This window comes from Armigeres subalbatus, chromosome 3 (assembly GCF_024139115.2).
Source record: "Armigeres subalbatus isolate Guangzhou_Male chromosome 3, GZ_Asu_2, whole genome shotgun sequence".
NCBI lineage: Eukaryota > Metazoa > Arthropoda > Insecta > Diptera > Culicidae > Armigeres > Armigeres subalbatus.
In genome coordinates this window covers 233,673,141-233,698,160 of record NC_085141.1, presented here as the reverse complement: position 1 = coordinate 233,698,160, position 25,020 = coordinate 233,673,141, and the positions used below count along the sequence as shown (strand labels likewise).

General features: G+C 38.3%; 1 protein-coding gene across 1 annotated transcript; it reads left to right on the top strand.

Annotated features, from left to right (window-relative positions):
* The first annotated feature begins 15,336 nt into the window (after positions 1 to 15,336).
* LOC134226762 (probable cytochrome P450 6d5) lies at positions 15,337 to 17,225 on the top strand. The gene is made up of 2 exons (XM_062707733.1): positions 15,337 to 15,964; positions 16,030 to 17,225. Exons 1-2 carry the CDS (start codon positions 15,341 to 15,343, stop codon positions 16,918 to 16,920), a joined length of 1,515 nt encoding a protein of 504 aa, XP_062563717.1. The 5' UTR covers positions 15,337 to 15,340; the 3' UTR covers positions 16,921 to 17,225.
* The last annotated feature ends 7,795 nt before the right edge of the window (positions 17,226 to 25,020 follow it).

Below are 25,020 nucleotides of genomic sequence, written 5' to 3'. Positions count from 1 at the left end.
TTGAAGATTTTACTGATTTCCGCAATATTTCTTGCCGATGTCTCAGTAGAGTAAAATAATATACTGAGCCTCGGTAGAATAATTTACCGATCTACTCAGTTTTACGAAATTTCTCTATATCTGTCAATGAATTATACTGATCTCTCAGTAAAAATGATACGATATACTGAGTGTACGGTAAAACATGTACAAAACACTCAGTTTCCGAACAACTTCTGTGATACTTGATGAGGCGCCATTTTTTTGGTTACGGCACCTCGTTTTTTTCGAGCGAGAATATTTGGAGTGGAATCCAGTTCTAATCACGATTTGTGCCTGGGTTCCTGTTAATAATATGCAATACAGCATACAGGTAAGTGCAGTACATATTACTGTTCAAATTAATTGGTGTTAGATTATTGCTATCTGAAATTTCCAGACACTTGCACGTCGAGTAAAATCCCCGTCACTGTCTTCGAGTTGATTGGGCTTTGTCGGAGAATAAACGACTTTGGACGGCGGAAGTGGAATCAGATAATAAAATCCTCCTACCAAACAACATTATTTAAATAAACTTTTAAATCTATTAAAAAAGTCGGATGTTGTATTATCAATAATAAAGGAAGACGATACGATTGGTGATTTGAATTACAGAGGTCTGTACTATTTTACAGATTCACCAGTATTTTCATACCGAGTAGTCGGTATTTTCTATACCGAGTGCTCGGTAATTTTTGACATTTCACTATCTCGAATGCCGAACCGAGAACTCGGTAGTTGGAATCGATTACCGAGGTGACTACCGAGAGCTCAGCTGTTGAGAAATCGGTAATTCATTTACCGAGCCCGGTGAAAAAATCAAGTGTGCACGCTTGCAGCAGCAAGAAACAGTTTACCGATGAAGAAAAAAAAAGTAAAGAATGTCGCGTACAGTTTTATGGCAAACAGTTTCGGTTTGTTTAGTGCATGAAATTCGACCGGATAAAATGTAAATAGTCGCAAAATGACAGTGTTTACTGTACATTTCCTAACACTGTTCCTTGAACATAGTGTATCCATTTTACTTGTCGCACATTATAAACATTCAATATTCATGTAATTGGCGCTCATAGAAAAGTTTTCAAATAACTGAGGAAATTCTAATAGAATACTAAGTTGAAACACAGGCCATGTTCCAATTGAAATGTAGAGCCATTGAAGAAGATGATGTAGGAGGAATTACGGCTTTGGCAGGTTTTGTTCTATTATTGGCAGGGGTTTTTTTATGACTGACTATGCTCAAGTTTGGCCTAACCATTCTTTGCATATCAAAAAAAATTGTGGCCAAACTTCATAAAATTTGATCGACAAAAACCCCCCTGACAATAATAGAACAAAACCTGCCAAAGCCGTCTTTTCCCCTATGTCAAACTACTTTAAAAACCTGAAAAAAATCCGTGCAAAAACGACTCGCATTGATATACCATATACTCTTCAAAAAAGAATCCCGAATGAAATCTCGAAAGGAGAAACTTCCAGAGTAAGAAATGAATTCCTGGAAAATTTATGAGATCCTCTTCCTCTATCAATTCGTTGAAGAATTCGAAAGATGATCAAAAATGTTAACTCACAAATGGAGTTTTCACAACATTGTAAATTAATGTCCAAGTCGGGTGGATAAATCCCCGGAAATAGGCAATTATTAATTCACAAATCTGTCCGAAAAAAGCACATCCTTCAAAACAAAACTCGCACAAGATATTCCGTCTTTTTGCAGTGGAACATGCCTGTCTCCTTTTTCGAGATGTTTCATCTTGGTAAAAATTGGCAATCACCTGGCGCTATAAGCATTGTTCAGATACTCACCGGGCAGGTAACGGATGGGATACTTATTGTATTCTTGGTGTATCCAAATATTCAGCTTCGTATGATCCCATTTCCTTATTCTTCGTGATGCGATCCTACTTCTGCTGATGGGGAACGACTGTGCGAACTGCATCGGATAGGTTATGGTGGTTTCGTAGAACTGAAAGATGTGCCGGTTGATGAAGGTTAGCAATAGAAACATGAATTCAACAATTCATAAGTACCTACCTCGATAGCCGCAATTGTAAATTGAACTTTCTCGGTTTCTAATCACACTTTCTAAAAATAAAACATTTTCATATTTTTTCGCGACCGAACTCTCGACTGAACACGCACATCAACGACATCAATGGAGGTTTCACAGGTTTCAGCTCTGCCTGTCAAAGTCGAATTCAATGAGCCCGAGCGAGAAGCAAAATTTTGAACTCCCGCGCGCTTAAAATACTGTTGCTGTTACTTTCATTCACTCTTAAGGGTCAAACACAATGGATACGTTTGCGTGCGTTTTGACAGTTTTCCCATGGGAAAACTGTCAAAACGCACGCAAACGTATCCATTATGTTTGGCCCATTACAGAATAAAATAAACGTCAAAGCACGGCGACGCAATTTTCGATAAAGAAGAAAACAGTTTAATTTCGCCCGGGCTTGATTTCTCGAGGGCGACGGGATCTGGGAAGTGGTGCGACAGCTTTGATAGAAGGTAGCCGCTCGATGCTTGCTTTTCCACACTTTCTGTCCTGTCCAGCAAAACTCATGCAGCGCCACGTAGAGGTGTGCGCCGCCGCGCCACACCGCCGCCGCCGACAGTTTTTGGCACGCCGCCGCCGCCGGCATTTTTGCATCGGCGCGCCGCTGTTTAAAATTCGTTACGCCGTTGATCTATAATTTTCCGCGCCGATTCACAATTAAAGAAGTCCGCAGAATTTTCCGTTAAAATTAGGACGATTTTTTTAAATTTCCATAGATTTTTCCGCATTGGCGTAACTAGCCCCGATGCCTGGGGTGGGCTATAGCCCTTCACCTATTTCCTCTAGTCTGAGCTTCTTTTCAAAAATTCTCGAACATTTTACCACGTCATTAAGCTATCTTATTGATAATGTAATAAATGCGGTCCAATCACCTAAGGCAACTGCGGATCAATCACACTCATCCATATTCTTTTTTCTCAAGCATGTGCTTTCTGCTGAAGCCCAATGGCGGGCATAGAAAAGCTTTCAATTAATAACTGAGGTAATGCTAATAGAATACTAAGTTGAAAAGCCGGCCAAGTTCCAGTTGGAATGTAGATTTCGATAACCGAAGGAAACCTCCAGGGAGTCTGAAGGCAATCCACCAGGGATTCCGATTGGAATGTTCCAGGGCTTTCAATGAGAATCTTATGAACATCCTCCACCATCTAGGAACTTCGACTTCCAGGAATTCGAACGGGAATGTTCCAGTGAATCCGACGGAAATGTTTCAGGAATTTCAATGAGAATTTTCTAGGGATTCCGAATAGAATCCTCCAGGAATTTCGTAAGCAATGTTCTAGGGATGTAGAAGCAAATCGTCGAATGATTCCGAAGCAACCTGTAGAGGGATCCCAAAGAAAATCATGGAGGGAATCCGAATCAATCTTCCAGAGATTCCATAGAGAATTCTCCGGCGATTCCGAAGGGAATTCTCCATGTATGTTTAAGCAAGTCGTTGAAGGATTCCGAAGCAAATCTTCGAGGGATTCTGAAGTAAATCGTCGAGGGAGTCCGAAATTAATCTTCTAGGAATTCCGATGCAAAGCGATTCGTCGAATGATTCCGAAGCAAATCATTCAGGGATTACGAGGCAAATCGTCAAGGAATTCCGAAGCAAATCTCCGAACAATTTCGAAACAAATCTTCGAACGACTCCGGAGGAATTCCGAAGGAAATTAACGAGAGATTCTGAAACAAATTCTCCATGGATTATGAAGGGTATCTCCCACGATACCGAATGGAATCCAGTGTGAATTCTTCTGGATTCCGGTTGGAATACTTCGATGATTCTCAAAGGAATTCTTTACAGATTCCTATGAGAAATAATCATGCTGCTAGTCAAGTGGAAGTCTGCTGGAAAACTGTCACTTCAGTCCGTGATGTTTGACCACATTTGGTCTTTTACTGCTGGCAAAGTATGACGTTTGCTTTGATTGATATTTTAGTAGCTCTCCGTTGTTGTTCATACCAAGCTTACTTTGATGCTTTCTAATCAATTAGATATTTTCTTTTCATAATTCGGGACCGTTTTGCGATTTGGGCGTAACTTATTTTGTAAACAAACATTGTTTCATGGATTCCGTAGAGCGATTTTCTTCAAAATTAATTCCCTATCTGAAAGAGGAAAGCATACTTTGTCGAATAAATACCGTGGTTTTCTCGGGAAATGCCTCCTGGAGCAGGAATTCGCCATTCAATGTTTGTTTACAAAATAAGTTACGCCGAAATCGCAAATCGGTCCCGAATTATCAACACAAGTACAATTTCCCTGCCACACAGGAATCTTTCTCAGAAATGAAAAAAGCTCATTTGTCTACCACTCATCTGATTATGATAGGCTGAATATGTCTTCAAACTTTATCAGTAATTCATTATGCTATATGTTGAAAATTTATATCACTGCTTATTATCTTTTCAAATTCTAGGGGGGAGGGGCTGTTTTATTTTCTGTAGAAGGGATAAGCCCCCATTTGGCAAGTGTCGTTCGACTGAATTGGTCACTTTGCCAAAAAAGCCGTTTAGCTGAATAGGTTATTTGGCAGAAAAAGCCATTTGGCTGCAATGTTTGTTTTGCAGAGCCAAATGACTCTTTCTGCCAAACGACCATTTCTAACAAACGGCATTTTCGGCCAAATTACAATTTCACCCAAATAAACTGTTAGGGCAAACAACTTTTTCGGTAAAATTACCAATTCGGCCGAATGAGCCTTTCGGTTGTTTTTCGCTCTCCGCAAATGTTATTTTCGGTCAAACCATTTCGACCAAATACCGTTTCGTACAAACGTTTAATTCGGCCTAATGGAATTTGGCTAGATGACTTTTGGCCTAACCTGTTATTCTTGACTTTCGGCCAAACGACAGGTAGGGCCATTTGGCCGAACAAACTATTAGGCCAAACTCATTTGGCCGCCAATTTTATTTAGCTGAAATGGAGATAGGGTAACCAACTTGATTTGGACCCCTACAGATTTTGAACCCTCCTGGTGACATTTTCTTGAATTCTGACCCAAAATCAATGCCGCTGCTAATTCCATCACTGGATTCAAGAAAATAATGTTGTTTTGCATTTATTTAACTAGTTTCCTGTGAGAAAATAACGATATTTAGATGAAATTTTAATTAAATCAGTTAGGGCAAGAAGGCAAGTGTTACAATGCGTTACGCTTTAAAACATACATAGCTGAAAATCTCAAAATGCACACAATAAGTTCATGTCGATATTTAGTACTTAGAATGCAGGAATCATCTTATTTATGTATGCCAATCGAAAGATAAAGCTTTACTTCGGCTCAATTGACCAGAGCGAATTGATAATTTGACTTTTAACCCTTTATAAGGCAGTGGCAACTATATTGCCACCAACAAATTATATTTTTTCTTTTGATTAACAACAGCTCTACTTATTATTTTCCATGTAGTGGCTTTATTTGCTTACTAGTAACACTCCAGATGAATTTGAGCCACAAAAAATGAAATATCAATTTGAGAACAGTTTTTTTACGAACAGATCGTAAGTTTCGAGAAGAAGAAGGAATTTCAGTTATAATTCGTTTAAAAAACGCTTTGCCTTTCTATATATTTGGTTGTTGGATTTTTGACGAAATTGTGTTTTTTTCCCAAGGGTCCCCCCTTGGGAACAAAAGGGAAAAAAAAATTTTCACTTAAAATGCGTTTTCCCTCTAGGACTCTTCACCAAAAAATGTAACGTGCCTTGATTTGACTGGTTTTACGTAAAACCTAATTTTAAAAAAATATTTTATTTATTTTTGTTGTTGCATGTTTTCCCGCTTGCCGGGCTGTGGCAACTAGATTGCCACCAATGTTGTCCCGCTTGACGGGCAGTGGCAACTATTTTGCCACCAATTTTTCAATGTTTCTGAACTGTTTAATGTATAACAAACATACATTTGAGTTTAATACCATGTCAACATTGTGTCCAATTGTTGTTCTTGTTAATTTATTGTCTAGATTCATCTGCCTTGTAAAGGGTTAAAAGACTTAATGGGGGTGTCCAAAATGTGTACATTTGTCCAAAATATGTTGCACTGTCCAAGTCGAGTCAAGTACGAGACACTGAAGACGACCTTACTGTTGAGGTCGAAATACGTATCTGTCAAGGTACAATCAAGTGGAGGAATTAAATGGGTAGGTACAAACTCGTCTTATGACAAGGGAAAAAATATTTTCATTTCAGAAAATTGCAAATTTCACCGGTTTATCAATAAATGAAGCCTAATTGGAATTTCTATTTCATAAATAGATGGTGTGATTTCCATCCGTATCGAACCTGTATTTCAATAGATATAAGCAGATATGGGGAATCACTTTCTCTAGGGGTCCAACAATAGGACATTTACCCTACAGCCGAAAGTGTCGTTCGGCAGGCTGGCCATTTGGCTGCAAAAGTCGTTTGGTCAAAAAGTTGTTTGGCCGAAATTGTAGTTTGTAAGAAAGGCTATTTGGCGAAACCGGTGGATATTTTTGACCATATTACCCGTTCAGTTATCAACATTTGTTGTTGGACCAAATGACATTTTCGACCAAATGGCCCTTTCTGTCAAACAACCATTTCGACCGAACGACATTTTCGGCCTTATAACCTATTCGACCAAACGAAATTTTTGGCCAAACTGTTTTCCGTTGTATAACTGTTTCCGAAGAATTTTCCATAGAAAGTTAAAAAAAAATCCCATGCAAATTCCAATGAATTTCCTATGAAAATTTCGACCAATTTGCCGTTGAAATCCAATTTTTATGTTAATGTCCACATTTTGACCAATCTCCCGCGGAAAATTTGAGGAATATTCTGTGTAAATTCCGAAGAATACTTAACACTTTCCCTGGATTTTCCGAACATTTCGCTTTGGAAACTTGAAACAATTTTCCTTAGAAATTCCAAAGTTCTACCTTGGAAATTCCAAAGAATTATCAAAACTTTAAAATAGTAGCCATGGAAAATCCGAAAATAATTTTCAAATGAATATTTTGGAGAAGCTCAAAGAATTTTCGGGAGGAGATCGTCAGATTTTTCCGTCGAAATTCAAAAGATTCTTCCGTTGAAGTCTTGAAAACATCCTGAAAAAAAGCAGAAAAAAATCTTCAAGAAACGAACGTAAAAAAACTCCACGCCGATTCACGCCGCCACCACCGCTGGCTAAAATGGCTTTCGGCCACGGCTGGCTAAAATGGCTTTGACGCCGAAAACGCCGCCGCCGCCGACCTAAATTCTGGAAAACACCGCCGCCGCCAATGTTCGGACCGGCGCACATCTCTCTAGCTCTAGTGTAAATTATTGTAGATCCTGTCGCAACATGCGAAACCTAGCGACTTGCAGTTCCATGTTTCAAGCCTCCAATCGTGTTCCTTTATTCGTCGCCGATTATATCAAGTCGTATCATTGCCCTTGAATTGCCCGTAATGATTAGTTTTACAGACGGCTTATTGGGCCTGCGCAAACCTCCTGTCTCGTCGGAGGGCCGCCGTGTCAGGTTTGTTTTGTGTTGCACCTAACACCAGGACTTGGGCCTGTGCGCTTTGAGCGGCACACGGTCGCTTTACATAAAGGTTATATATATGTTCGTTCCAAAAACAAACATTTTATAGGAGGCCCGGGACCCATAGTGTTATATACCAATCGACTCAGCTCGACGAATTGAGGTGATGTCTGTGTGTGTCCGTGTGTATGTGTGTGTGCCGAATAAATGTCAGTCATTTTTCAGGCACTTATCCTTACCCAATTTGCTTAAAATAAGTTGCATTCCACGCTGGATTAACAATTGTTTCCTATTGGAAAAAGGCCAGATCGGACTGTAGGCTCAAAAGTTATGGATCAAATACTATTTTTCACAGAAAAATCACCTAAAGAAGAGTAACTCATTTTTTTGTCCTCAACAAATTTGCTCGCCACATGTAGCACTCGACGCAAAATCCTGTCTCATTGTTTCGCCCTTAGATCTGTGAAAATTGTGCATGCAAACTACACGCGGACGCCCGCACAAAAATTACGCCGGCGTATGTACTCCGGCGTGTATCTGAGATAAACAATTATGAATTGCTGATAAAAAAAATGATGAATAATTGTGTTGTCGGCAAAACCGTTGAATGGTGTTACTTGTAACGGGGTGTTACACGCCTTAACTGTTGGATAGACATTTCAGTGAATTTGCGTCGCATGATAACAATTAAATAAATATATGAATGTAAGTTACTTTTTGCTTGGCAGTAATAGGTAGGGTTACTGTTCCATGAATACATAACAGGTATTCATTGTACCCTGAGAGAGAGAAGACAGCTAACTTTTGTGATTTTTTTACCAGTGAGCATTAGGGTGCCAATGAAAATGACATTTTTGTATTTCAAAAAACGACATTGCTCATAAGTTTCATTACCAGAAAATATTATCCAAGCAAAATTTGACCTTAATCGGACATGATTTAGGGGTGCCTAAAATTCATCAAAGATTTGAAATTTTTACCAATGAAAATTTTCAGGAGGGGGCAAAGGAAAAGTCAAATATCAAATTTTTGTTTATGTTGCCAAATGACTTAAAAATGTATGAAACGTCGAGATCTGACGTTATTTAAAAAAAAATATTTTTTGGAAAAAATCGATTTTATCTCTTAGAACATTTTTGAGACTTTTTTCAGACGATGGAAGCTTTTATCATCGAATTTTAACACCGAACGATACGTAAACGTTTTCGTACCCAAAAATATCCCCCTATGTAAAATTTTAGTTATATCGGATATGATTTAGGGGTGCTCAAAATTAATCAAAACTTTTGTTTTCTCACTAGGGGAACTAATTTTTTTTTTTATGCCAAAGGACTCAAAATGCATGGAACTTTTAGAACTATTTTTTTGAAAAAAAAACGACTGTTTAGGGACTTCAAAAAAAATCTTATGTCGAAAGCAATTTTTCATCGAATTTAAAAACTGGACGTTACGCAAACACTTCCTAACCCCTAAAATATGCCCCTATGCAAAATTTGAGCTCCATCGGCCATGATTTAGAAGTGTTCAAAATATTGCTATCAGAATTTTGAATTTTTTATAACTTTGAAAACTTTTGAGATCAGATTTACGGAGAAAATTATCAAATTGCTAGGCAATGTTTATTACCCTGAAATTTATTTTTACGCGGTTTTTATTACGTGGTACCGCATGAATTCAAAACACAACGTGCAAAGATTAAGAAAACTGATAACGTAGAAACACGATTCATGTCATTCCGGATTTTGAAATAAAACGATTTTTCACGTCGGTTTTTTTTAAACAACGCGGTTTATTTTGACACGGTTTTGATTTACATTGAAAGAGATCGGCGTAAAAAACCCTTTGTGTATTGATCTCAAATGAAATAGATAATCCTGATTTGTAAAATAAATAAGTAAAGGAGTTTGAAAAGTAATTCAAGAAATTACGTGATTTCTTAAGTTCAGTCGTCGACATTAGTAGCCTATTTTTCTGTACATCTCTCCATTTTTTATGGCAACGCAAAATCTTAAATTAATTTGCCCTATTACCAATCAATTGATTAATTTGTTTTCTCTTCCATACAGCTATCCACGCTTTGGTTGTTATTTGCGCACTTTGTTTTGCAGTTTGTTTCTCAGCTTACAAATGAAACATGAACTTACAAAGAACTTCACTATACGACGGCAAATTAGATGACTTGGGAAACAATAGCAAATATTCATCAATAAACTGAATAGGGACACGGCAGGTATTTCCGTCCATCGTCATAGGGGCTAAAATCAATGAAAGCAACGTCATTTTGCTAGAACTCCACTATAGCAGAACATTTCGCCTAAGCTTACAATTGGGTACGGATGAATTTGGCAAAAAAGCTTCTTTTTTATTGATATTTGAGACTATGACGATAAGACGAAAATTCCTGCCTTAACCCTATTCTCTATTTTATAAAAAATAATATTAATAAACAGTGTGACTGCTTTCAGTTCTAACGTTCAAATAAATACTCGTAATGGGAAAACATACACACTAAGTTTTATTTCTGCAGCACGGCAAAATCCGCACAGCCGTGTGTCCAGTAAAATAAGAAACTGATATCCTGTCAAAAATAAGGTTTGTTAGCTGGGTTTTGGATTTTCAGCAATTTTGACAGATATCTCGGCGAAAAACATGCTGGGTCTCGGCTGTACGAATCTCGGTAAAAGTTGAACACATTGCTGAGATCCCGGTAAAAAACTAAGTGTGTAGAATGGAAAAAAATAAAGTTTTCGACTTTTCCTTTGGTCCCCCTTTGGAAAATTTTCATGGGAAAGAATTCAAAACTTTGATGAATTTTAGGCACGTCATATTTTGGGGTTATGAAACTGCAATATCGTTTTTTTAATTCGATGACAATTTTTTCCCATACTTTCCATTGGCACCCTAGTGAGCATGCTTGATCGCAAAAAAAAACATTTTAATATACCTAGCAGTGATGGTGCCTTTCAACGCACTTTTGGTATGAAAAAAAAAAGTTTGTCTTGTCTTGTCTTGTCTTGTCTTAGCACATGCACAGCCAGTATTGAAAAGCATCCTGGAAATGTCGGTTGTATTACCGAGAATTTTCTTGTCTGCATTAATATGTTTGAAAAAAAGAGGTTTTGGCCATAACTCCAAATCCCATAATCCAATTCGGCCAATTTCCAATACGAAACAATAGGACAAGATTCCGCGTCGAATGAAACTTTTTGCGAGCAAATCAGCTAATAGTAAGTGCCTAAATAGTGAGTAGACCTGTGCGCCGCCGCGCCACGCCGCCGCCGCCGACACTTATTGACGTACGCCGACGCCGGACAAGGTGTCGGCGGCGCGCCATACGCCGGTTGGCTCCACGCCGCCGAATTTCATATTTCACGCCGATGGTTTGGGGTGGCCAAAACCGGTACACTTACCCTACAGCTTTAGCAGATTTGTTTGCTTTTATCCCTGTCACTTTAACCCGCTTTGGCGTGTTAAATGCTAGGTCATCCAAGAACTTCTTGGCTGCAGACCTACAAATCAATGAGCGTAGCGATGAATTTCTAATCTCATATGTAACTTCATGTGGAATAACCTCATTCTGGTCGCATTGGTTGGATCATCGTCTTTTTAAACGTTTGATTGTTACTTTTTTTGTGTCTTTATTAGACTTCTAATTGTTACTTATCTTAATTGATCCAGTGCTTATAAACGCGGCTTCAAATCAACACCATAATGAATGTTGGATTTGGATTCCCAGTCTGATAGGATTTTTTTAGCTTCGCTGGGTGTTAGCCTCGTGATATGCAAATGTAAAAATGGTCTTTTAGCATCTGATGCTGGAGCACGATGGGCCTTCACTCTTCCTTGTAATTGCTAGAATTGTTTTGAAAAAAAAAAATTGTTTAGATTTTGTTTCGATAAGCAATTCTCAAAGAAATTTCTTGGCTTTCTTGAAATAATTACCAGGAAGTCCTGGAGGAAGTTCTGAAGGAATACCTGAAAAAAAATCTTAGAGATTTTATCTGGATTTATCTCCGTTGTAATTTCTGGAGAATTTTTTATAGGAATCTCTGGAGAAAATTCTTAAGATATTCTTGGAGGAATATCCAAATAAATTATTTAAGACATTTAAGAATGTCGGTAATTCCTTTAGGAGATTCTTTGGAAATTGTTCTAGGAATTCGTACGAAGATATCTGGAAATTCGTCCTAGAGTTTTTGAAGGAATTGGCGTAGGAAATTCCAAAGGAATTAATAGATTAATTTCCGAGGGAATGGAATGTCTTATGGAATACCAAGAAAAACTCCAGTGGAATTGTTAAAATAGTTTCCGAAGGAATTTTGTAGAAATTTTAAAAAGTCTGTTTGTATGTATGTAGTTATCCATCACCCTCGGGATAGCGAGAATCTCCTTTCAACCATGTAATCCAACAGACTAATAAATAGATTCACAATCCTTTTTGAGCTTTCCGAGGGATGGCTTCTTTGAGGAAGGGCGCGTCGAATCCATTACAACTGTGGAAACGTTTTAGATGGGTATGAGTAGAAATTATTAAAAGTATTCCAAAAAAGAATTTCTGAAAGAATTCCTGATGGAATGGTCAGAATGAATCTTATAAGAAGTTATGTAGGAATTTTCAGAAAAATTTCTTAAGAAATTTCTTAAGGCCCTAATAAAATCCGAAGCAATTCCTGAAGGGAATTTCAAAGAAAAATCTGGTTTCATTTGTGGATTTTTTTTAAAGGATTTTCTGGAGAAATTCTTGATCGAATTCCTTACGGAATTTTTAAAGATATTTTAGAACCAGTTTCTTGATGTCTTACCCAATTAATTCCTGAATATTTTTGCTAGGGAATTATTTAAGGTATTTACGAAAAAAAAATCTGTAGAAATTTTTCGAAGGAATTCGTGCAGTAAATTCCTAAAGAATTCTTGAGAATATCCGAATATCTTCAATCTCCATATTTTGGGAGTTTTTCTTGGCATGTAGTCTTGATTCTAAAGTCAAAACTGAGTTTATTTTACTACTATCCGTTTATTATACTACTACTACTTTCGAAGAATTCTTGGAGAAACAAAGGAATTTCTGTGTAAATACCAATAGCTATTTGTTCGAAAAATCCATTCAACATTTCTTCGTAAATTACTTTGAGAATTCTTGCGGAATCTTTTTTGTTTTTTTTCGATTATTCCTTCAAGAATTGAGTCGGAAATTCCTCCAGGAGGTATTTTTTTTTCAGAAATTCTTAGGAAATTCCTTCAATAAGCCATTCAAAATTCATACAGGAATAATTCTGGGAAGAATTCTTATTTGGAGGAATTTATAAAAGAATTTTCAAAGAAATTTCCAAAGGAATTTTAGTGTTAAACTTATTTTCCATTGAAAAAAAAAAACACTTAAACAATGGTTAAAAAAGCTAAAAGAATTTACAAACGAAATTTCCAAACATTTCTCGAAAAAAAAAATGAAGCGATTCCCGAAAGAATTCTTAAAGGAATTTTAAAAGAAATTTTCGAAGTTCTACCGGAATTTCTGGAAGAGTTGCTAAAGGAATTTCCGGAGAAATGTCCGAATAAAAATCCTGTAGCAAATTCAGAAAGAATTCCTGGAGAAAGTTCTAAATAAATTACAGAGGGAAATTTCGAAAAAATACCAAAAATATCTTCCTAGAGTTGCCGAAGAAATTCTTTAAGGAATTACTGGAAGAATTTTTATGAGAAATTCCCAAAAGAAATTCTTGAAGGAATTAAAAAAAAACTAAATCAAATTCCGAAGGATTTTCGGATGTGTCAGTGTCCGTAGGTATTGCGATGGAAATTAATGAAGGGTTTTTCTAAAGAATTCTTAAAGGAATTTTCAAAGGAATTCCTAGAAAAGTTTTCGAATGAATTTCTGAAGAAATTCCCAAAAGACTTCGTAAAGGAATTACCGAAGCAATGCTTAAAGTAATTTCCAAAGAAATTGGAACTTTTGGAGAAATTTTGGAAAGAATTTCCGAAGCAATACCCAAAAAAATTTAAATTAATTCTCAGAATTCCTTTTTCGAATTTTCTGAGGAATATCTTGAGGAATTTCCAAACGAATTTCTGGATTTATATCCGAAGTACTTTCCAGTGAACTTATGTGCTGTGATACGGCAATATCCTAGTGGAGGATATAATGTAAACTTTTGCTGTGGAGATCAAGCTATAGGTATTAGCATGTTCACCCTATAAGTTTGTCTGTTGCTAGCAATTGTACAAAAACTCTAAAATTTAATAAAAGCATGATATGCCTTGCTGCGTGATTTTTTTCTCAGCATAAAATTCTTCACGCCGATTCACGCCGCCGCCGCCGCCGCCGAACATTGCTTACGGCGTGACGCCGCCGACGCCGCCGCCGCCGGTGTAAAAATGGCCTTACGCCGCCGCCGTTCACAAATACTTCGGCGCACAGGTCTAATAGTGAGTAAGAATTCTTCTCGAAAAAAAAATTGGACATAACTCCTAAGCCCATAGTCCGATTGGGACAATTTTCAATACGAAACAATGGGACAGGATTCCGCGTCGAATGCACTTTGTTGCGAGTAAATCGGTTAAGGATAAGTGCCTGAAAATGAGCGAGATTAGTCTGCGCACACACATACGCACAGACATCACCTCAATTCGTCGAACTGAGTCGATTGGTATATAACAATATGGGTCTCCGGGCCTCCTATAAAAATTCGTTTTTGGAGCGAACATATAGCTTTTACGTATACTTTGTATACGAGAAAGGCAAAAAGACACGGATCAATCCGAAATTGTTCCTTTTGTAATTGATATAGGAAGATGTTAATAATAATAGTAGCCTACATGGTAATTATGTGCAAATTTTTTTTTTTGCTTTTTACGGTTACCAAGAAACCCTATTTGACGGTGTGTTTATGCGGTAATCAAGTAGCCACACATAGTCGACTGATTATGAATGTGGGTAAACAACAAAAAGGAGATCAACGGAATCTATGTTTGTCTGTTTATCTCCGTAAACATGGAGGCGCTTGAAACAAGATCACCTTGTATTGAGAATGAGACGTAGGGGAATGTTGACTGCTGTGATACTGGGGATGGACGTCAAAACTTCTTTTTTCCTTAATGCCATATTTAGTTCCTTGATAAGTAAGTGATTAGAAATTAGTGTTTTATTTGGCAGTTCAGTGCAAAGTAACCATTTGAACCGGTATTTTCAAGCTGTATGTAGCTGTACTGTATGTGGCATATAAATTCGAATATGATTTATTTGCCTGACATGTATGATTTTTACCTAAGAAATCACGAATTTGTCTAGACCGGACAGGGGTCAGGCTAAGTAACCACTGAGCTAAGAAAACAGGTATATGCTCGGCTATTTATTCTTTCTTTAAGTTTTTTAAATGTATATATAATGTATCTATTGCAAACATTGCAACCTTCTTGCATGACATAACTACTCAAGCAGCACAAGTCTAATGAAACTGGTTACAGCAACCTAATTGTGACTAAATCTAGTCACTCATAAGTTACTGTGATCTATGTACAACATGTGTGCTGCTCGGGTAATTGATATGTAATTAGTGTCACAAGCAAACAAAGCCAAAACAATTGTCTCTTTACCAATTTGATAATTAAGATTTAACGTAACCCTTCTCACTAATAACTGCATCCCCCTAGTTTTTGTTTGTTAGTTGCTCTTACTGCTGACTGACGCTGAATCCCAACATGAATAAGCAAAAACTGCCATTCATCGTGATGGTCCCGAAAGTAAATTCTTATAAAAACATTCGTTCTTGGGGAGAGACTATCAGTACTAAAAATGACATCGCTTTCAATCGGAATAGCACTTCTGTGCGTGGTCGCTTTCACGCTTACCAAATACATCTTCGGCTACTGGAAACGTCGGGGAGTCCAGCAGGTGACTCCGACATTCCCATTCGGTAACTTTGCCGATCTCTTCCTGGGCAAGGATTCGTTTTCCAACATCTGTGAGAAACTGTACGAACGTACCAAACAATGGCGTCTGCTCGGAACGTACTTCCTGCTACGGCCGGTGCTTTTGGTGAACGATCCTCAACTGGCAAAGCACATCATGGTACGTGACTTTCAGTACTTCCACGATCGTGGTGTGCACGTGGACGAAGTGAACGATCCCCTGAGTGGTCACCTCTTCTCACTGGCTGGCGAAAAATGGAGACACCTACGAACAAAACTAACCCCGACATTCACCAGCGGTCGGCTAAAGGGCATGTTCCAGACGTTGGTCGACAAGGGTATGGTTCTGCAGGATTACGTGCAGAAAAGTGCACAGGAAAAGGAAGTTTTGGAAATCCGAGAAATTCTGGCTCGCTACAATACGGACAACATTGCATCGGTCGCCTTCGGCATTGAGATCGATTCGATCAACAACCCCAACGAACCTTTCCGCCATTTCGGTCGCATGGTAAGATGAGGGTCAAGGGCACTATGAATTGTTATCTAATCTGACACTTATCTTTGAATTATTAGGTTTTCGAATCAAATTTTCTGAATAACATGCGCACTATGATAACGTTTATGGCACCGAAGCTCAACAAGCTTTTCAAGATGAAGTGCGTGATCGGCGAGGTAGAGCGATTTATACTTAATATGGTTCGTGAAACTCTTGAATATCGCGAGAAAAACGGCGTTGTTCGAAAAGACATGATGCAGTTACTGTTGCAGCTGCGTAACGGTGGATCCGTTTCCGGCGATGAACGCTGGGATGTAGAAAAGCTGGCAAAGTTTAAGAATCTCTCAGTCGAAGAAGCCGCGGCCCAAGCCCACGTATTTTTCCTGGCCGGATTTGAAACGTCATCGTCAACCATGTCTTTCTGCCTGTACGAAATTTCCAAAAACACGGAAATACAACGAAAGTTGCAAAGCGAAATCGACTCCGTTCTCGCTCGCAACAATGGAGAGCTGACGTACGACAGCATCCACGAAATGCGCTACCTTGAGTGCTGTATCGATGAAACCCTTCGCAAATACCCTCCGGTCCCGATTCTGAACCGTGAATGTACCAAAGACTACAAAGTTCCCGATTCTGATATCACAATAAAGAAGGGAACAGCCGTCGTACTTCAAATTATAGCAATGCAACACGATCCGCAGTACTATCCCGATCCAATGCGCTTCAATCCGGATCGATTCCTCGATCCAGACATAAAGAACAAACCGTATGCACCCTTCGGCGATGGACCAAGAATTTGCATTGGAATGCGAATGGGAAAAGTACAGACCAAGGTAGGACTATCGTTACTATTGTCCAAGTTAAACTTTGAGCTGCTTGATGGTAAGGATTCGGAGCTTGTCATGAGTCCAACCAATTTGTTCAGTACGCCAAGGGATGGCATCAATTTGAAGGTTACTTGTCGCTAGTGGGTCAGTTGCGATATGCGGCGTTTAACGCGAATATGCTGGTGGCATTATTTGTTGTTAAATAAAGTGATAGTTACTTATATCTTCAAAAGACTTTGAAAATGCCAAAAAATGCCAGATTGATTTTATCTAAGAATGGGTTCAACCGATTCACTTTTAGCCACTTATCACGCTTAAGTACTTATTATAAACTCAATAGAAGTCCTTTACCATCAAATCAAATAAGTTACGTCTTTCATTAGAAATAGTTTATGTTAATCTTAGAATATGAAAGTGATTTGTAAATAAATTATTTTTTTGAAGGACATTTGAACTAACTATAATACTTGAATGATAATTCACATAACTCAATATCCCTTTTGTAATTTTTATTTGGTTTGAAATAATCCACCGAGCAATGATTCACTCGTGTTATAATTAAAATTGAAAACGGAAATTATTGCCGATACTGCTTGGTTGAACTCAGTTTGAAGGAATACCAATGCGTCGAAAAGTTACAAGTAAAATAAAAGCAAAAGTCGTCCATTGCTAGTTGAAATCCAATCAGCATGTCGAAAAATCAATGGCTTTAGATTTCCTCATTGGCAGTCTTCTGTTCTGCAGGAAGCCTATGAAGATGCCTCTAGGCAGTTGCATATTACATGTTTTTGTGTATCATACAGTTTTTGTATATTCTACTGATGTCCTTTTTGTTACTCACGTCTTACAGTGAGAAATAAGAGAGAAGTAAGAAACATATAGGAGAATTGCTTCTAGAATAATGAAGGAAAAGTGAGAAAAATAATGATAAATTAAAGAAGACAAAGAAAAAAGAAATAAGAACAAAAGTGAGACCATAGGATGGATGACAACCGGAACAGGTTGGAACAGGTTTCCGTGGAGCCTAAACTGGCCACAAACTATGACGAGCTCGGTGGTCTAGTGGCTACCGCTACTGCCTTGTAAGCAGGAGGTCGTGGGTTCAATTCCAGGCTCGTCCATTTGTAAAAAAAAAGAAAAAGACTCAAAATTTTCCACGCGTCCAAACAAAACAAAAATTTTCAACTATCGATTACCGCAATGGACGAAATTATTAGTGCAGAAATCAATCAAGCCCGGATGACCGAAGTTTGGAAATGAATTTCCAAAGCATGTTGGATCCACGAGATGCCGGACGTACAGCCCGCGGCGAGTGGCTGTTAATGACTTCCAACGGATCGGTGGCGTGCCTCCTGTTTCGCTAATGACAACTGCCGTGTCAGAGAAATATTCATGGGATGTAGAATGATCCAGCTCCATAAGTATATCGGGAAGAGGGTTAGAACTTTTGGAACAAGGTGAGTGCCTTTAGCTATTATTACATTATTTAGTAAATTGCATCGACTTGGCGTACTTATATGTAGTACTACCAGACCCGACGAACTTCGTTTCGCCTAAAATTGATTTATCCTCTGATTAGTTCTCGAGTTATGTAGATATTTCTGGTTCATTCGTATGGGAGCCCCCCTTTACATAGAGGGAAGAGGTATCAAACCATTTTAAGAACCTTACCTGGCCCCAAAAACCTTTGAATACACATTTTCACGCCGATCGGTTCAGTAGTTTCTGAGTCCCCAACCGATCAGTAATAATCGTAATGTTCGTATACATACCAAAGGCTCATCGCGTGTGTCATGTGCAAGATACATTTTTCGCAACAAGTTTGTCGAATATTTGTAGCCAGAATGTGTTGAACGTAAACTTAACAGTTAATGTTTTATATTTAATCATTGAAATGTAGGGCACAACGAATGGATTTTTGTTCGGATTGCGAATGGAATTCAGTTTCATATCTTTGATTTTAATTCTCCGAATCAAATTCTTCTCGTTTGTTAAATGAAATTCTATTTTAATTCAGAATGTTGGTTGGTTTTCCACATGGTGCTCTGTTCCGAACGGAATTCTGTCGATTTCCGAATGGAGTTCTCTTTAATATTTGTGAACGGTATTCTGCATGAGTTTTAAAAATATTCGTTTCGATTGTCAAATTGAATTCTATTCGGATTCCTTGTGGAGTTCTGTTTGAATTCCGAATGGGATTCTACATATTCGATTTTCGTATGGAATTCTGTCTGAATTTTGAAATTCGAATAGAATTTTCTTGAAATCGGAATGGAAACCTGTTCAGATTCCGGATGGAATTTCTTACACATTGCGAGTGAAATTCTTTTTGAATTCCGAATTTACTTCTGTTTGAATTCTAAATGTTTTTTTTTTCTTTTTCTTTTTTTTCAAATTTCTAATGGATTTCTGTTCAAATTTCGGATGCAATACTGTTCGAATTCCGATTGGAGTTGTGTCTGAGTTTCGAACTGAGCTCTTATGAAATTTTGAATGGATTTATCTTTTCGAACTTCAATTAAGTTATGTCCGAATTTTGAACGGATTTTTTTTCCAATTCCGAATTGAGTTCTGTTTGAATACCAACGGAAGTTCTTTCAGAGAGACTTTCAGCCCTAGATCACAATATATATTTATTCAGCCCCCTTTCTCAAAGAAAACACGAAAGAGATTGACCGGATGCCAGAAATAGTATGAGATATCACATAATCGTTTATTTCCGTGATTACTAATATAACCTAATTTTGCGTAGTGGAGATTTCCTTTGCTACTTCACTGTAATTCAAATATCATTTCTCTGGAAATCTTTCTTTCAAGTTCTTTCGAAAAGTTGAGCTCTTAAAGCCCTTTAATATATTTTACAATCTTTGCGGCTGTTTACACGCATGTGCACATCCCGTTGTTCTATTGTTCAGTAAAACTCAATAAAAATGCAAATTTTTATGGAAATAGAACAGAATCTACCATCTTCGTATCGTAATATGAATCCAAACAGTATTGCTATTTTCCACTCGCAATGGACGTTGAAGTGTGTTAGTGAAGATTACTTCTCTAACCCTAATTTTAATGTTATTTAGTACTTCAAGTATCTGGATAGTTCTTTATGAGGATATGTGTATGTAAATTAATTAAAAATAAGCACCCGTTGTACGGGTCTAGTGAAACAAGATGATCAAAAATAAATTTGTTTGTGCATATGTGGCAGCATCATACACTTTGCGTTAGTTTTTATGTGTAAGAATGTAAATATTCTCTTTTTACTGTGTTTTAATTTTTTTTGTTACACATATATTTTTTATTTTTTACTTTTTTGCTTTTACAAGTCATCAATTGTAAGGGAGGTCGGATTTTTTCTTTTTTGGAAGGGATGTTGGTTTTGATGCACATAGTTGGGTTTGCCATTGGAGGGTGTTTTTTATGAGGTGTGCGAGAGAGAGTTCGGCTGCCGATGGGACTTGAACCCGCACTATTCCATTAAGAACACGGACGTATTACCAATTATACAACAGCTGCCCTTGCGAGAAAGCTGTCCCATAACTGTCCCATATGAGTCAGTTCCCCGTATCCATCGAATCCTACTTTAGCAATATTTCACATCTTTTCTCTCTACCCAACTATGCGTATCGAAATTGAACAATAGTCGATCGCATTTGAATCACAAACATGTGCTTCTGCCTGTCGTATTGAGGCGGGTTTGCTTCTGCTACGATAATAGAGGCTTGTTTGCAGCCGTTTGATCATTTATTCATCCACTTAGAATTCGTTTGTTGATCAAAATCATTATCATATCAGGGGGAAGGGGAATTTAATTTCTTTTTGCTCTTTTTTCGTTTCAGAGAGCGAGCAAAGGCGCTTAAACCTAGGCTATTAGCCAGGGCATGGCTAATACCTTCGCCCCATCCGAGGAAAATCATCGGCAAGGATAATGGAGTGACATAAATTTCTTAGCAAAGTCACTCCCAACGTATTTCCACAAATTTTCTATCATTTGCTTATAATGATACTCCTAAGCCACATACCCTACCCACAATCCAATTCCTTGACATCTATGAGGGCGTCGGTGAGTCGCTGGACTCTCGTTAAGTAGATGTCATATCATCATTTCCTTCCCTTTCCTTAGTAACGGAGAAGATGGGCGTGGCCGACAATGATAGCTTTCATGTTTTATCATTTTGGACCCCCAATCGGATTTCCATTGAATCCCAAATGGAAATCCATAAGCAATTGGGGTAAGAAAGGTAAAGAATATACATGACAACTATCAGTATGCAATCTACGAAATACTCCGTTACAACGCAACGCAACGCAACGCCTAAACTGGCCACAAACTCATTTAGAAGAGACCCCTGCATCAAAAATCTTGGAATTGTTTCGAAAACATGATTTCCAAGAAGGTGGGACCGATGCTGGGTCATTAGGCCGAATGGCCATTAGGCCGAACGGACATTAGGCCGAATGGTCATTAGGTCGAATGACAAGTAAGAAGTGAATAGTAAGAAGTGGAAAGTAAAAAGTGGAAAGATAAAAGTGAAAAGTGAAATGAAAGAAATGAGACAAGAGAAGTGAAAAGTGACAGTAGTTAGAAGTAAGAAGAGAGAAGTAAGTAGTGAGTAGTGAAGAGTGAGAAATGACAAGACACAAGCTTGAAGGGAGAAGATGCAAGAAGCTGGTAAAAAGAGAAAAAAAGAAAAAGGAAAAATAAAGAAGTGAAAATGAGCAATCTGAGCTATGCAGCAAATAAGAAAGTGTGGATCTATTGCATCCACAGCTTCTTATTTACCACATTGTTCAGAATGCTTAGAGCAGTGGGGCGGTTGACCTCCAGGAACGTCAAATTTGAAACTATCCAGAGGCTAGTTGGCCTTGGCAGCTGTTATCGCTCGCGATGAACTGGATAAAGATTTATGAAACTTTTCCGGAAGCATGCTTTTATGAGCTGATGGGCATTTAAGAAGGATTGCTATCGAAACGGTACACCAGTAAAAGTGATTAAAAATAGTCTGGCAGGTAGGTTTTGCCTCTCTTAATCAATATCTTCAATATCGAGTAAGGACGAGCCCGTATTGAGCTAAAGAACACTTGTTTCAGAATATCGAATCTAGAAAATTTAGGTTCCACGAAAATATGTTTCGTTCTTGTGGGAAAAACATGTTTCTGAAACAATTAGTTGGATGTTTTAAATCTATGTTGTCAGGGTCCCCAGTTATCCTTGAAGAATAACCAATCCGCAGATCCCAAGCTCGATTCTCGATCTAAGATGATATTCTTCCCAATTAAAAAATTGGGAAATGTGCTCAACTCTCTGAGCATAGTGTATCTTTTACAAGACACATAGTTAAGCATTTGATCGGCCTAGAAAAGCTTTCATTTGATTTACTGTGGATATACTAAAAGAATTGTTGAACAGTAGGTCAAGTTCCAGTTATCATGTAAAACAATTGGAGAAAAAGAAGACAACCAGAGTTTCTTCTAAATGAGGGGCCCCATTGGGCCCCACAGAAACCTGTTTAAGTATGACCGGTCCGTTGTCAAACCATCGAGTTGCCTAATTCCACATAAAATCATGCTTCCGAAACAATTTGAGGAATTCTGATACCCATATTGGCAGGGTTTCTTCAGAATAAGTTTGTGGCCACTTCAGGCTCCACGGGAACCTGTTTCCGGAATAACCGTTCAGGGATTAAATCATAATATGGTCATGTAACGTAGTTAAGTTATATTCTTTTAATTTCCAACGAAGTTCATCAGTCATGTTATGATTTGCTTCACCTACATATACAAACATTGTATTCAGTTTCCCTACCTAGTGTATACGAACCTATGACCCTTACCTATGTCATTAACTGTCAAGAAAGAATAATAAACATCATTCCTTGTTGTGAATTAGTAGAGACAAGTCGACGTTTTATTTCACTCGTGATTCGGCCAATCCCTACGTTTATGACAGTTGGCGACGAGCGGATTAGTAATCGCGCGTGGCGAAGCTCCCTCGGTGACGGGAATTGTTTGGACGAGAAAGATCCGGACAAGTTGTATTCCGCATTGGGGCTCAGTGTGAATGCACAAACACCAACTCATTCGTTATAGTCGTTGGATGACACTGCTCTTTTCCGGTGACGAAAAGTGTTAACGTACACTACTACGTACCTGTTACTGCTGTGTTCGTGTATTCAGTGCGGTGCGGTGAGAAAATGTCCGATGATGATAACGCACACGGAGCCGCTGGAAGTTCGGCTAGAAGTACAGTTGCTGCAGTGGTACCGGCTATGCCACCTACATTTGCAATCGAGCCATTTGACAAAAACAAATCGAAATGGTCTCGCTGGGTGAAACGATTTGAACGAGCGTAGAGATGTCGTAAAATCCCGATTAATCGATTAGTAACTAATCGATTACTCTCGATTCCTGTCGATTATTGAATCGATTGATCGTTGGATAATGATCGATTCAAAATTAATCGATTATTACAACGATTAATCGATTTATCGAAGTAATCGATTAATTTACGACATCTCTAAACGAGCGTTGGAAATTTTTGGCATTGCAAGGCAAACGAGGAAGAGTACACGGTTATACAGGAATACTCATTTTAGGAGTACTTTTTATTCACTTTGAAGAATATTGCCTATACGCCAAATTATGCGTACTTTTAATTACCGACGGGAGAGTATTTTTTACGATTTTCGTGGTATGCTCATGCGATTGAGAAATGCGTAAAAAGAAGTACATTACAAGAAAAGAAAATTTTCAAGCACGTAGCTTCATGATGCAATCAGTCAGTTGTTGTAAAATGTTTGATGTATACACACGGTTTTGTTACGAACAGTTTTGCCTAGCAAAGGTATGTAATGTTAATATTTTTTCAAAGATTCTTAAAATAATATAAAATTATCATTATTGTCATTTGGATTAGGAATCGCAAGAATCAAGAAGCCGTTCAGCATAAACATTCTCATACCGTTACATCGGACTCTTCAACAGCAATCCCATGGGTGTCGTTCCTGCCGACAAGGGCATCCAGGTCATATACCAGCGGTAAAGTTTCCAATCGAAACCAGCCAAATCCAACTTCAAGGAAACGTTCCAACATTGCTAACCGCTTCCGCCGCGTTCTTCGCCAAGCTGTTATACGACGTGCCAGCGCTGTTCTGCGAACACTGCAACCAGCTGCCACCAACGCTGGATGTTGCCGTGGCCCTCAAGGTAGCCAATAAGGTCTAAGGTGCCAGAATGCTGAAAATTTCACTGATGAGGAAATTTGGATGGTCCCAGAATACCCCAGGGGCTACGGCAATCGAAGGTGTATTTGTAAAATGATTTGTACCAATGTAGTTGTTATTGAATGTATTAAAATAAAATGATTTTAGATTGACTGTCCTATGTTTTATTATTAAAATAAACTAAGCGAAGAAACCGAGGAAGAAACCTTACCGGCTTTTAAAAGCAAATCCATGCATAAAATTGTAGGGGTAAAAACTACACATTTTACTTCTGTTCTTGGAGTAAAAATTACACACTTTTTACTTGTAGAAAAGGGGTAAAAAGTATGCATATTTTGACGTATGAGCAGTATACTCAAAAATGAGTAAACGAATTATACTCCTTTTGGGAGTAGTTCCACTTTTCCTCGATTATGCGTACTTTATAGTTCTAAAAGAGTATATTCAGGTTACCGTGTATGCTGCTTCACTTTATGGGAATTGAGACCTACAACATACTTTGCGATCATCTGTCACCTGATGAGCCTGAAACGAAGACGTATGCCGAGATAGTTACGTTGCTGGAACAGTATTTCGATCCGGAACCGTTGGAGATGGTGGAGCTGTGGAAATTTCGCCAACGGATGCAGCGAGAAGGTGAAACCGTGACGGAGTACATAACGTCCCTTCAACGAGATGCGAAATATTGTGGTTTTGGAGACTATCTGCAAAATGGATTGCGATCAGCTTGTGTTTGGCCTACGGAATCAGCGAATCCGAACCCGATTGATAGAAGAGAAGGGCTTAACCTTTAAGAAGGCCAAGCAGATCGCGCTTTCCATGGAGGCGTCTGGGGAAGGAGCAGAAGTGCTGAACCGATGGTTGCTATTCAGCTTGGTAGATAAAAGAAAACCAAGAAGGGACATAGGAACACCCCCAGCCACTAAGGTAACTAACCCTACTAATAAGTGTATGTGTTTCCGTTGCGGAAGTGAGGCACACTTGGCTGACAAATGTGAGCACAAAAATAAAAATTGCGGCC